The sequence below is a fragment of the Arabidopsis thaliana genome, chromosome 2 (assembly GCF_000001735.4).
Source record: "Arabidopsis thaliana chromosome 2, partial sequence".
In the NCBI taxonomy this organism is placed as follows: domain Eukaryota; kingdom Viridiplantae; phylum Streptophyta; class Magnoliopsida; order Brassicales; family Brassicaceae; genus Arabidopsis; species Arabidopsis thaliana.
The window spans coordinates 17,905,544-17,918,915 of record NC_003071.7 but is presented as its reverse complement, the minus strand read 5'-3'; the positions used below and the strand labels follow the sequence as shown (position 1 = coordinate 17,918,915).

General features: G+C 34.5%; 3 protein-coding genes across 7 annotated transcripts; 1 reads left to right on the top strand and 2 right to left on the bottom strand.

Annotated features, from left to right (window-relative positions):
- Positions 1 to 89: 89 nt before the first annotated feature.
- AT-P4H-1 (P4H) lies at positions 90 to 3,468 on the bottom strand. Of its 2 annotated transcripts, none has more exons than NM_001337014.1 (12): positions 3,098 to 3,375; positions 2,880 to 2,927; positions 2,552 to 2,608; positions 2,327 to 2,379; positions 1,993 to 2,058; positions 1,649 to 1,723; positions 1,342 to 1,416; positions 1,179 to 1,249; positions 1,034 to 1,090; positions 696 to 785; positions 515 to 607; positions 90 to 424 (listed from the first exon to the last, which is right to left on the bottom strand). In NM_001337014.1, exons 1-10 carry the CDS (start codon positions 3,159 to 3,161, stop codon positions 776 to 778), a joined length of 576 nt encoding a protein of 191 aa, NP_001324186.1. In that variant the 5' UTR covers positions 3,162 to 3,375; the 3' UTR covers positions 90 to 424; positions 515 to 607; positions 696 to 775. The 2 variants fall into 2 exon arrangements, with proteins under 2 accessions (NP_001324186.1, NP_181836.1); NM_129869.5 differs by having other exon boundaries at positions 136 to 424; positions 1,034 to 1,085; positions 3,098 to 3,468.
- Positions 3,469 to 3,906: 438 nt separating this feature from the next.
- SPPL3 (SIGNAL PEPTIDE PEPTIDASE-LIKE 3) lies at positions 3,907 to 8,393 on the top strand. Of its 4 annotated transcripts, none has more exons than NM_180052.4 (14): positions 3,907 to 4,289; positions 4,423 to 4,581; positions 4,711 to 4,822; positions 4,913 to 5,032; positions 5,154 to 5,308; positions 5,524 to 5,703; positions 5,805 to 5,839; positions 5,925 to 6,081; positions 6,285 to 6,338; positions 6,411 to 6,503; positions 6,842 to 6,984; positions 7,132 to 7,202; positions 7,394 to 7,477; positions 7,574 to 8,028. In NM_180052.4, the coding sequence occupies exons 1-14, from the start codon at positions 3,963 to 3,965 to the stop codon at positions 7,681 to 7,683; spliced, it is 1,800 nt and encodes a 599-aa protein (NP_850383.3). In that variant the 5' UTR covers positions 3,907 to 3,962; the 3' UTR covers positions 7,684 to 8,028. The 4 variants fall into 4 exon arrangements, with proteins under 4 accessions (NP_850383.3, NP_001325362.1, NP_001325361.1 ...); NM_001337013.1 differs by having other exon boundaries at positions 3,951 to 4,289; positions 5,154 to 5,326; NM_001337012.1 differs by having other exon boundaries at positions 3,984 to 4,289; positions 5,154 to 5,326; positions 7,574 to 8,082.
- Positions 8,394 to 8,705: 312 nt separating this feature from the next.
- On the bottom strand, positions 8,706 to 9,909 carry IBH1 (ILI1 binding bHLH 1). Its single transcript, NM_129867.3, has one exon. The coding sequence runs from the start codon at positions 9,667 to 9,669 to the stop codon at positions 9,199 to 9,201; it is 471 nt and encodes a 156-aa protein (NP_181834.1). The 5' UTR covers positions 9,670 to 9,909; the 3' UTR covers positions 8,706 to 9,198.
- Between the last annotated feature and the right edge of the window lie 3,463 nt (positions 9,910 to 13,372).

The window sequence follows — 13,372 nt, the reverse complement described above, 5'->3', positions numbered from 1 at the left end:
ACCAAAATGCGATTATAAATAGAGACTTTGTTCTTATTTACCAAAATGCCACTCTCCTTCGTTATTTCGGTGAAATGATAGTTAATTCTTTTGTAACAGTAATTGTTTTCTGTGTCAGTTATATGCTAACAGTAATTTAGAATTTGTTGGAGAGGTTAAAATGTAAAACACATTCATATTGATTTACGTATGTAAATGATAAATTCTAAAATTGAAGGGTCAAAAAGAGAGTAAATCAAAACTCTGAGATACTATGACATTTTTCAATATAAGTCCCTGTGGTTTCTTTTTGTTTTAAAAAGTTTTAAGTAGTTCTTCAAGAAGTAGCTTTTTGCCTCATCCATTTAGTAGCAGACCACTTTTCTCCAGACAGAACTTCACATCCTCCATGTATGCTCCTAGGATCTGACTGTCCGTCGAGTCCCTGAATAACACAAGAAGTAATTGAACTCAAAGCAGTCCAATTGATTCATGTTTGTGTAGAGACATAGAGAGAGAGATTGAAGAAACAAACCATGCTCCAGAAGAGAACTGCGTCTCCTTTGGTGGGTTTAACAGAGATGCCTTTCATGATTTTGCCACCACAGGTGCAATCACCATCACCAGCCTGCATTTCAAGTAGAGAGAGAGAGATATTACACCATTGGTTTATTTTGTTTTCTGAAATTTGCATGAACAGAGAGAAAGTGTTATACCAAAGGGAAATAAGTTTCTCCTCCTTCGACGTCATCAGTTAGATACATAAGCATAGTTGCTACGCGCTGACCACCACGCTTTAGATTGAACTGTGTAGCAACCATAAGAAAAGAAACGAGGAAATATGATGAACACCCACAATAAACGTACTTCCAAACTAAATGTTCTAAGATGATGAAGAAGGAGAAGATGAAGTACAGATCCAACTAAACATTATTGACCAAACCAAAAGTTAAATACTGTAGCCTCTTTTTAGTTTTTTTTTTAATCAGAGCAAAAGCTTTCTTTACCAATCTACTAATGATATATATATATGAAAACAGAACCAAAGACTTACAGTGTCAGCAAAGTAATCGTGATGTGGTTTGTAAAACTGCTGCGGCTCATATCTGCACTGCAGCAGATTTTGATTCATCAAAACAAGAAAAAAGCTTCGTTTACTTTAGATTTAAAAAATAGTAAGGTTGCGGTTGTGCACGCACCTTAGAACTTGAATAAGTTCTCCATTTTCCGCTGGTACTTGAGAAAAGACTGCAATTCGCTTTTCAATTGCCTAATAATAGCAAACGAAAAGGAATATAATTTACAAAATTGTAAAGTTGATCAAAATGGCACGCCTTTAAAAGATATGAGAGAGTGACTTACCTGTATTATTGGATAACTTCTTTCTACATGAGTTAGAAACATTCCGGAGCTTGTCCTCACGTCACTTTTAACTCCCTAAGCAAGAAGAAAGTGATAAGAAAATGGAAGAGTATGGTTAAGACTTTGAAAGCATAACTAGAATATGTCTACTATGGAAGAGAATGAATTAGACTTTGCAGGCAAACCTAGAGCGTTTCTATTTGTGTCCAATGTTTGATTGAAACAACTGAACAATCGAAGGCAGAGAGTGGATGTAATAGAAATTTTACTTCTTCTACAGAACTAAAAGGAAGGTATTGTCCAATACCTTTCCGGTTTTTACATCAACAACAGTGGAAACTTGAAGGCGAGGCCGGGCGATTGCTTTTAGGTATTCACATTCCTGCAAATATACATATCAGGAGAAACAAGAAAACTATTTTAATGGGAAGACAAAAAACAGCCAAAAGCTCTTTTGCTAATTCTTATGATAATACTTAGAACTGAGCCTAAGATTTTGCTTTTCTATCAAATCTTAGCTTATCCTTGCTAGAATAAAGATGATATGAACAAGTTTTTTCTCTACTTAAAGGCCTAACATCAGCAAGAACAGACTATTCTACAATCAGCTAACTCAATGAACTAGAATTTATTAGTGGGGGGTGTATATACCTCCGGACTGAGAAAGTCATGAAGCACAATAATTCGAGGGGACCAACTGACTACTTCAGGCTTGACCTGCACTAAAGAAAATAAACATTAGCTGGAAGCACACAAAACGGACCTAGATTTACAGAAGTAAAACAAAAAACGATACATGTGTGTGTAATTTTCATAGTTTCACAAAGAGATAGTATATTTAAGAAATGTGTCCGTACTACAAACAATTTAATTTTTCTCCTCCATGTACCAATTCTTCAACTGTAGAGGTATATAAATGAAATTTTTAGGCAACCATAGGCCCTAAGAAAAAAAAACAACTGCAAAATGGATACGATATACTTACATTGCCAATCCGTAACAATTCTGCATCTTTGTCATTTGCCCACCGGGAGACATCTGAAAATAAACAAGTCTTGCCATTAATCGATTCGGTATCATAACATGTCCACAAATCAAGCTCTATAAGAAGAGTCTTGTCATAAAGCCGAGATTCAAATAGTTAGAAAGAGACTATTATGTTAACAACCTAAATGCAAGCATAGTTTTGGATAGAAATGATCACACCAACCTCGTAGATAGCGGGTGTTCTGTCCTCGAAGTCCTCTTAGAGACGGAAATCCAGTTCCTGAATAAGAAGGAGAAAGAATTTAGAAATCAAAAGGACACCACAACAACAAAACAAGCAATAGAAAATCCAAAAGGGGATCATCTCTTCATTGTAGTAAGCATAAACTACAATCAAAATCCCTGATCTAGTCCTACGAATTCGTTGACATTGTAGTGCAATGTCCTCTCAATCCCTTGCTCAAGAGCTCAGATACCTATATTTGCAATTCTATCACCAAAGACACATCTACAAGTATAAATGAAGAAAATAAGAAAGAAAGAGGAGTTACCGTACGAATCTTCCAATCTATTAATAAAGGCCAATTGTAACAAGGAACCTGCAGATTCCAGGAACAAAAGAGAAACACAATCTCCATGAGTTTACGAAAGAGCCGTTTCAATTTCTCACAGAGTCAATTTGGCCGAGAGAAAACAAAAAAAAAGATATAAACTTTGAAGACCAAAATTAAAAATCAAATGTAGAGGACTATAAATAGAGAGAAAGTACCGATGACCATTCCGACAGTGACAAATGTCAAGAGACCGAAGACGATCTTCATGGCAGGAGCCATGTCTAGCTGATCTCGATCTCCGATCAAAATAAAATAAAAACTTGGGAGAGAGAGAGAGAGATCAGTAACAGTTGTTGTTGTTGCAGAAGGAAGAAAAAGAGAGGAGCTTGAGAGTTGAGAGAGATTTGGGTGGAGAAAAAACGTCAGAGGAGTTTCTTCTCAGAGATCTTCTCTTCTCTTTAAAAAAACAAAGGCCTTTTTCTTTCTTCTTTCCCTTCCTTTTTGTTTTAATTATTTTTTGAATATCCGTCATGGACTCTTTTTCTCTTTTTACTTTCTTTTTGGAAAAATATTCATCTTGTCAGAGTAAATTAAGGTACTAATTACAAAGGGAACCAAACAGAAAAAAAAAAACAAATTGTTTTGTAATTAGCTCAAAACGAAATTCAAAGGGAAAAGATTTTAAGTACAAACTGTAAATTTCTTGTAATTTTATATAACCAAGAAGGTGTTTCTCTCCTGAATTATTCGTTTTTCTTGATATTTCTATTGTTAAATAAACAGATAAATCGAGTTCATATAAATTAGTTATCTAAATAATTTAGTTTTTCTTGATAGTTATCAAATGAAGAACATTTAAACCGGCCGGTACGATGACATTTAGAATTTACAATCAAACTCCTCTACTTAACTGTTCTATTTGTTTGTTTGACATACTAGACAAGTCAAAATACATCGTGGGGATCTGAATTCTGCTCAAAATACTTTTGAAACCATTATATTTTACATAATGCGACATATATTAATTTATGATTTTTGATTAGTTGAGCAAAAAGAGCTGTCGTATATCATATAGTTTTAATGAATCACTCAAAAATTGGCACAATAGAAACAGTAAAAGAATTATTGAATTTAGAGGATAAAAAAGACTATAATATCGACCGTCCGATATATCCCAGAAAGATTTTAACAGCAACTCTTTGTCTCTTCTTCTTCTTCTTCTTCTTCTTCTCTCCGATTTGCTCAGTCGATTGCGTCATGTCGTCGTTTGATCCGCCGAATCACCGATATTCAGCCTTAGTACTTATTCTTCTCCTGCTTGGTTTTTCGGTAGCGGCGGCCGACGATGTATCGTGGACCGAAGATTCCAGCCTCGAGTCTCCTGGCTGTACCAATAAGTTTCAAATGGTGCATTCAATTTCTTATCTTTACTTCGTATCTAATCACTCTCTGGTTCAGTGGAGTTGATTGATCTAGTTTTCCTTCTCTCTCTCTCTTTGTTAATGAGATTCTATATTTGGTGGAAATGATCTTCATATAGGTAAAGGTCTTAAATTGGGTTGATGGTGTTGAAGGAGACTTCCTTACTGGCTTAACTGCTCAATTTGGAGCTGCCTTGCCTTCTGTTCCTGATCAAGCTCTTAGATTTCCTGCTGCTTTTGTAGATCCTTTGGACTCTTGTTCCCATCTCTCTTCCAGGGTCAGTTTCTCTTTTCTTCTTGCTTTTAGAATGAAGTCAATGGCTTCCACCATGTAATTTGGAAGTGCAAGCTGACTTTTTTTTTTGGCAATGTTCATTGATATCTTGTATTGACATTGTTTGTTCCAGTTAGATGGACATATTGCCTTGTCGATCCGTGGCAATTGTGCTTTCACTGAGAAGGCCAAACATGCTGAGGCAGCTGGTGCTTCTGCTCTCTTAGTCATTAATGACAAAGAAGGTGTTTTTTTCTTTTCAATACGGTTTCGGATTGATGTTTTTCGTGTTTCGTAGCTTTGGATCATATGATTTACTCATGATCTGTTATCAGATCTTGATGAGATGGGATGTATGGAAAAGGACACATCTCTAAATGTGAGCATACCTGTCTTAATGATCTCTAAGTCAAGCGGAGATGCTCTCAACAAGTCTATGGTTGACAATAAGAATGGTGAGCCTTTGTGATTTCGCACTTCAGTTTTTCTCTTGTTGGTCCTGTAGCTCTACAATTTGAACCATCTGGTATTCGTATAAATCTCTTTTAGGCTAAGTCCAGTTTCTTTATGATGCAGTTGAGCTTTTGTTGTATGCTCCAAAGCGTCCTGCCGTGGACCTCACAGCTGGATTGTTATTGCTCATGGCTGTGGGAACTGTTGTCGTTGCATCACTGTGGTCAGAGCTTACAGATCCTGACCAAGCTAATGAATCTTACAGCATACTAGCAAAGGTGTACCAGAGAATTGTGGTTAAGCACTTTTGCATGCTATGGTTTCTACAATTAACTGCCTTTGATATCCTATACACGTAGTTTACATTTCCCAGATACTTTGCGTAGCAGCCTCTTGTTATTCTGTAGACTTGGTGATCAAAACTTCAGTTTATGTAGCTGAATTAACAATGTCTTTTTAAAGAAAAAAAAATAATTTACTGAATTTTTTCCAGGATGTTTCTAGTGCTGGGACCAGAAAAGATGACCCAGAGAAGGAAATCCTTGATATAAGTGTCACTGGTGCTGTATTTTTTATTGTAACAGCCTCCATATTTCTGCTGCTCCTTTTCTACTTCATGTCATCATGGTTTGTATGGGTGCTCACCATATTTTTCTGCATTGGCGGCATGCAGGTAATTTCATTAACATCCGGCGGTTTTGAACCTGTCTAGAATTTAGATTAAATGTATATGTGCTTTTTCCGTCAATTTAACGCAGTGGCTGTTGTTTTCAGGGTATGCACAACATCATTATGGCTGTTATATTGAGGTATTCTGAAATATTCCTGATTATTTCACTTCTCTCTTTTTCTGGTCAACATCTCTTAACAGATATATGTTTGTTCCGCCTGCAGAAAATGCAGACATCTTGCTCGGAAATCTGTGAAGCTCCCTTTGCTTGGAACAATGTCAGTGTTGTCGCTTTTGGTGAATATTGTTTGTTTGGCGTTTGCTGTTTTCTGGTTTATAAAACGTCACACATCGTATTCTTGGGTTGGCCAAGACATTTTGGTAACTCCCATAGCTCTCTTTTTCTTCGTCACTACATGCATCTAGATACCATTTCCTCTCATTATTTCTCTTATCACCGCTTCTGCTATTTTTGTTAATTTAGTTTCATATTCCACTCTTTCCATAAAGGAAGAGGTCATGTTGAGAAGTTTTGGTTCCTTGGGCTGCACTTAGTGAAATATTTATTGTCATCTTGTTGACAGGGCATATGTTTGATGATCACTGCCTTGCAAGTGGTTCGATTACCTAACATCAAGGTATTTTATCTAGTTTGCTGTGTAGTGAATTATGATTGTTCTCTGTTATGCTTATAATGGTCTGTACTCCAGGTTGCGACTGTACTTCTTTGCTGCGCATTTGTCTATGACATTTTCTGGGTCTTCATATCTCCATTGATATTTCACGAGAGTGTTATGATTGTGGTGAGTATCTCTTACAAAGTCGAAAATTTATCATTTCTATTGCTACACTCAGTTTATCCAGGTTAGGCTTAGAAAGGGGCTAGTTATGTGATTTGTTTCGTTTCTGCAATTCTGACCAAAAAAATATGCTGTTTCGGAAGGTATCATTGAAGTTTGTTTTGTGACACATAAATTTGTTATGGTAGGGCTGTAGTATCTTTGTCGTTTTGTCAACAGCTTACACAAGTAACTTTATAACTCAATAACTTTGAATAGTAGTCGATTGTGATAATTGAGTAATTGAAGGGCCCAGAGAAGCTCAGCCAGTATATTCTTATTTGAAACTCCCTTCTTTGTAGGTTGCCCAAGGAGACAGCAGCACTGGGGAGTCCATTCCGATGCTACTAAGGATTCCTCGGTTCTTTGATCCTTGGGGTGGTTATGACATGATTGGTTTTGGGGACATCCTCTTCCCCGGTTTGCTCATTTCCTTTGCTTCCAGGTACTTTTAGTCAGTGACATTCTTAGAGCTTCAAAGAACAACTTGGAATTCCATCTTTGCCCATACTTTCTCCAGAGTGTCTTTCTCAACGATTCTCTCATCCAATCCTCTCCCACGATTAATACTTGCTCCACTCTTTGATCTCAGATATGACAAGATAAAAAAGAGGGTAATATCAAATGGGTACTTCCTCTGGTTGACTATCGGCTATGGAATAGGTAAGTGTCCACGCATTACTAACTCTGTGAACATTAATGGCGTTACATAGCTTATACAACAGAGTAAATGATCTCAATTATTTTATATTTTCCGACTATAAAATAACATAGCTTGCTAATCGAGATGGCTTCTCACATTCACAGTCTTGGAACTTAACAGAAACATTGTTTCTTCCTGTTCTGTTTTGTAGGTCTATTACTGACATACCTAGGTCTGTATCTTATGGACGGACATGGCCAGCCGGCACTATTGTACATCGTACCCTGCACACTCGGTAAAACCAGAAGCTTGAGTTCCCTTTCCTCCATCTGTTTTTGAACACTCCTCTCCATCGTTCTCAAACAAAACCTGATGTGTTTTCTCTCTGTAGGTTTGGCCGTCATACTGGGGTTGGTAAGAGGAGAGCTTAAAGAACTATGGAATTACGGTATCGAAGAATCAGAGTCTCACACACCGGAGGATCCAATGCCTGTGGCATAATAACATGATTCAACAATATTCTAATGATGTGTTATCAATCAAACTGAATTAGCTTTTCCCCAAAACATCGAGCATAGCTTAAGCAGATTTCATATGTGAGAGGTACACAAAAGCTGATGATGTAAGTTCTCTGCAAAGCCAAAGTTAATCGGATACCAAAAGTAATTCAAGACACATCGGAAAGTACTGTATTATATCGTTTTTTTTTCCTTGTTTTGGGGGAGAAGAAAGAAAGGTTCTCTAGTAAGACTCATGACATGTTGTACAGAGTCTATATTAACCTTCTCTTGAATTCAGACTCGTTTTTGTAGAATTTCAAGTATAATGCAAATTCCCTTTTGTTAATCTTTGTGTGTTTTCTTTTTTGGGAAAAATAAGTCTTTGAAAATTCCATAAAACTTGAAAGTTTGTTCAAATATTATTCGACTGATGGAATGAAATTCTGACGAAAACGAATGCACGAATCAGATATTTGATGTGAAATATGTGGAATTGACCAATTTGTCTGTTTACGTACACGTGTATAATAATTGACAAATTAAAGTAGGACACTCGTATGAAATATAAGTATGACCAACTGCATAAATAAGACGTGTAGATAATCCTTCCAACGGAAAATGTGATTATAAAGAAAACAAGTAATCAGAGTCTTGTAATTTTTGTTAATAATGTTGTTGTGAGCGACCATTTGAATTCAATCCGACATAAATCATGAAATGTTAGAGTTATACAAAAAAAAAAATCTCTCTTACCTGAAAAAAGAGTTATACAAAACAAAAAAGGAGTTAAATTATATATATTCTACAAAATTCTTTAACCTATATAATGTCAAGTATTTTTAAGACTTATTCAAGTAACTCCGTGTTAAACAAAAAAAAATCATTTAATTAAATGATTCATAATTCTATAAATATATATTTTTAAAATTATTAGATTTATCATATATTTTCTCAAAAACATAAACAGTCGTATATGTATAGGAGATATATAAATACAGAATGTATATTTTATGATAGTTATAATTCCGCTATAATTTTCTTATAACTAATATGTTATAACTTTATATATATAATCCATCCATAGAAACATCATTGACGAATAACACAATCAAGAGGAACCAAGTAAATTGCATAGCTTAAAAGAAAAGAAGAAAGAAAATTCTCTTAGCATATGATAAGTAATAAATCCCCTTTTATCATATGACAAGGGCAAGTTACCAAGCCCTAATGTTTAAACCGGCCATAGCATATGATAAATAATAAATCCCCTTTTATCAAAATTCAAGAAAAGAAAAAGAAAAAAATCTTTCGTTACTTCGAGACTAATACATATCCACACATTTCATATATGTATCCTATCTTACACGTATGTATATATATAAGAATATATATATATATATATATATATATATACACATATATATTCGTTATGATTACCCCAATCCAATAGACTATGTATGTGTCGTATCTCTATATACATCGATCATTGATGATGATGTTGATGATTAATTGATGATCATTTGGGAGATAAGCCATCAACGAGACACTGCATGACCTTGACCTGCATACTAAGGCACTTGATGTAATGAGCCGTCTCTTCCATCAGCTTTGACGTCTCCATTCCTCCGCCTCCCGGAACAAGATTCCTCAGCCTCTCCGCCGCCTCCTCCACCACCGGAGCTCTCTGGTTACTCCTCCTCCGTTTTGATGATATCTTCCACTTCCTCCTTGAAAATCTTACGATCTTGTTGTCATCTTTGTCTGCTCTACGCAAGAGGGCTCTGCTCCATAGCCGGCTACTCCCTCCGGCTGCTCTGGCCATGGAAACGTACGCAGCCTTCTTGATCTTCCTCACGCGGTAGTTTTTTTGGTCCGGAGTATCAAAAGGGTTTTGTTTTCTGAGATTTGAGAGGGATTGGAGGAAGTGGAAGGCAAAAACGTCCTTTTCAGGGACATCTGTGTTTATGAGTTTGTCTGCAGAGGCCATTGTTTGGGTTTTTTAGAGAAGAGAACTTGAGTTGAGAACCTTTATAAAACTTTTTTTTTTTTGAGAATGACACAATATTAGGGTTAATATAAATGGAAAGGTGGAGAGAGAGAGAGAGATAGAGAGGAATAAATAATGTTTATTTTTCCTTGTACTTAACTTTTCTTTATGTTTTTTTATGTCACAAGACACACAACTATTCAAATTCTCTATAAAGTTTAAATTTAAACTATAGGTTCAACTATTTATAACTCATGTTCTAAAAAAAAAAAGATGTGTTAATAGCTTTGAAATATTGAATTTTGGAGCTTAATTGGTCCGTCAAAGTTACGTTGCGTAAAAATATGAGAATATGAAGTTATAAGTGGCAGTTTTCTTCAATGGTGAACAGCAAATAAATACAGTTCTATGTTTAACTTTGGGGGTTTACTAATATTAGTTCAAATTTTTTGTAGATTCGTCTGTTATGGTTTAGTGGTTTGACATCGATTGCTTACTGGTGGCTACTTAGATGTGTAAATATATCATTATGTGTTAGAATTTTAAAATGAAATGTGAATTGTATAACCCATGTATTTCGGAAAAGTATAATTTACACCTAGTGTTATAAAGTCTTGAATAAATAAATGGGCAATTAGTGGAAAACGATGTTTTGGAGCTTGAAGAAAAAAGTTGATGCCAATAGATTAACAGAACTTGGCTATTTTGGGTATATATATTTGACTATTTTGAAATTTGAAATATTAATGTATACTACACCCAAATACAATATATATAGCATTAATGCTCGTATACATCTTAGCTAAAACAAAATAATAATTCGGATGATGTTTAAGTACTAGACGCAAATTAATCAAGCTCGTTTGGTTCATAGCTTGGTATTAACGGAAAAAAGAGCAATTTAGAGCAGACATCAGATTATGGAATTAGATTCCAACCACACTATTATGTTTATTTGTTTGTTTTTATAAAAGGTTAATTTAGTGACGAATGCGTATGAATTCATTAACGTGAACAGCTAATAGAGACTATTATGATAAAATTAGGTAAGCTATATACATATATGTATGTATTTATGTTAACATTAGTTGACAACTAATGACGATTAAGATGGAATATGATCGATTGTGGAAAACATATAAGCTCATTTTCAAGGCAAAAGAAATAACAAAACCCAAAATATCAATTTAATTGATTCATTACTTGCTCGATATTTACTTCCACAAACAAAATTCAGCCAAAATCCAACTCTCGTGAAACGACTGATTGAGGATGTTTATTCGAAACTGAGTTTGAACTATACGTTAGTTTAGAAAGTAACACCATTGAACCTGAGAATAACTATGATTATTTCGACGATATAAAGTGTTAATAAACTTAATCAATTAGCCACTCGCATCATCAAGATAAAACGTGTTTAAAATTGATCAGATATATAACAAAGTATTCACCATGCAAGAGAGCAACAACAAAATATGAGATTATTCAATTGGCTTGACCAATAGATGACGTTACAATTTATATACACCAAATATTACTAACCAATTTAGAAAAGACAACACATGAAAATATAAAAGAAGAGAAGAGAGACTTGAGGAATACGATAAGTGTTTGGTTAAGGCTATAATTTAGCATTAGTCCCATCTCTTTTGTGTTAATCACTCTCTCCCCTACCGCTTTGCCGCCGGACGTATTTTTCACGCCATTTAATTCTTTTGTATAACATCATCATGATCATATTTATCTTTTTTCAAGATTCAGCTCCAAAATCCCTTAAATCTCACTGTTTTCTCTAAGGTTTCAAATTTCACATCTATCATAAAAATACGTTTAAAGATTAACAATTTCGGGTCAATAACAATTTACAAAATTGTTGATATTAGGAGTGAAACCAAATGAATAAGAAGGTGTTAATCATATAATAAGAACTAAAAAAGAGTTGAAGAAGTGGTAGAGTAGGTCCACTAATGGGCCAACCACCACATGAAGGCACATGGCTATGGCCTTTACCCACCTCCACTTTCCTTTCTCTCTTATCTTTATCTTTAATTTTTTTTTGTTCTAATTATTCAATTAATATTAACTACACCATTCGTTTTCTTTGATTCTCTTCTTAATTTAATAATAAGTCGTTGGGGGCGAATAAACTTTATCATACTAGTTGATTAAAATATCCCAACTAAAAATGTAAAACAAAAACAAAAGAATAAATGCTATTGGTCATTTAGTAATAATGATTTACAAAATGTTGAAAATCAGAACGTGTGAAAAGCCACGTAAGCACTGACGCCTCTTTTGTTGTTAAAGAGGAAAAAAGAGTGTTTGGTTGTTTTATTACGTTATGTTCAAAATGAAGACGGCTGATTAAGCTTGACGTTACAACTGTCGGCGACTTTGCTCCGTAACTGTTGACGTGGCTCCGTTTTACTTTCTCCGGTGGATAACATGACGGCGCTCATTTTCTTTCATTTTTTATTTAAACCTCAAAGATAATTTATGCGATCGACGACGACGAGTCACGAAGCAAACCATGACTCAAGCATATATAGTGTTTGTAACTTTATGCAAAAGCATATATAATAAACTCATTGAAAATGTCTTATATAACAAAACCAGTTACGAATTACGATAGCCTAAATAGATGTTACAAATATCTTTAACTATGTTTGTTGTAGTACAGACATATTGTTCAAATATCATCATAGAGAAGTCCATGTAAAACGGATTGAAGATCAATTTTCGGTAATTTAAATTCTTAAAAGAGAAGACCATGTCATATTAAAATCGACAGTAGGAAAGATCTAATTAGTTAAACATATTCAGACTCTCGGTCTAAAATAATTATAGACCGTAAGTTACGCGTAACACAAAAACGATTTGGTTGGTTAATAAAACTGAGGAATAAAATAAACGGACAGAGACAAAAGGGTTGCACGTGGGATAAATTTAATGTACACATACGCATACACACGTACATGCAAATATTGAGTTAAAAAACAGAACCGTGAAATAGAAAAAGTGGGCCAATCTTGCCTATTGTTAGAGAGGCAAGATTTTAATACTCAAAACGAAGACCACTTCCTAATTAACTATCTCTTTTAATTATTTTCATATGTTAAGCTTTCAATTATTTATCACTATTCTTCAATTATTCATATCGATCTTTTCACTCTGAATTCATTATTCATAACATAGTTGGCCACAGTAAATGTCTTAAGTACGTTTTTATTTCTTTGGAAATTGTGGTTATGAAAAATGATATACAAATTAATCCGCATCATACATATTTTTGATAAATTTTCAAGGCTCAATAGAGTTTTCCGGAAAACTCATCAAAGACATGCATGCATCTAGCATATTGGCACAGTGTCGAATTTGGACTCATGTAGATATTAATTCGTTTCTTCCACCCATTATTTAATCTTAGACGACCAACCATTTGACCAACATTATTCAATAAAATATTACTTAAACCAACAAATATCACAATTTAATTCGTTTGTTCCACCAAATAAATAAACACATAAGATATCGTCTTTTCAGTAACAGAAAATAACGAAAAAGAAGTTGACCAATTACTAACATAATCCTTCTCCTTCTTCTTTTTTTCACAAAAACGAACATAATCCAACAATAGTATGGGTTGTGGGGTTTTAATATGGGCTTCAAATAACTATCTATCCTAACTTATTTCAAAACCACT

Excerpts from the sequence above, each read along its gene's own strand:
- AT-P4H-1 (NM_129869.5), bottom strand. The coding sequence starts at position 3,161 with ATGGCTCCTGCCATGAAGATCGTCTTCGGTCTCTTGACATTTGTCACT. Across the intron at positions 2,609-2,879 it reads TAGATTGGAAGATTCGTACG|GAACTGGATTTCCGTCTCTA; the intron begins GTAACTCCTCTT and ends CTTCTTATTCAG. Across the intron at positions 1,250-1,341 it reads GAAGTTATCCAATAATACAG|GCAATTGAAAAGCGAATTGC; the intron begins GTAAGTCACTCT and ends TGCTATTATTAG.
- SPPL3 (NM_001337013.1), top strand. The coding sequence starts at position 3,963 with ATGAATCACTCAAAAATTGGCACAATAGAAACAGTAAAAGAATTATTG. Across the intron at positions 4,582-4,710 it reads GTTCCCATCTCTCTTCCAGG|TTAGATGGACATATTGCCTT; the intron begins GTCAGTTTCTCT and ends TGTTTGTTCCAG. Across the intron at positions 7,203-7,393 it reads GACTATCGGCTATGGAATAG|GTCTATTACTGACATACCTA; the intron begins GTAAGTGTCCAC and ends TCTGTTTTGTAG.
- IBH1 (NM_129867.3), bottom strand. The coding sequence starts at position 9,669 with ATGGCCTCTGCAGACAAACTCATAAACACAGATGTCCCTGAAAAGGAC.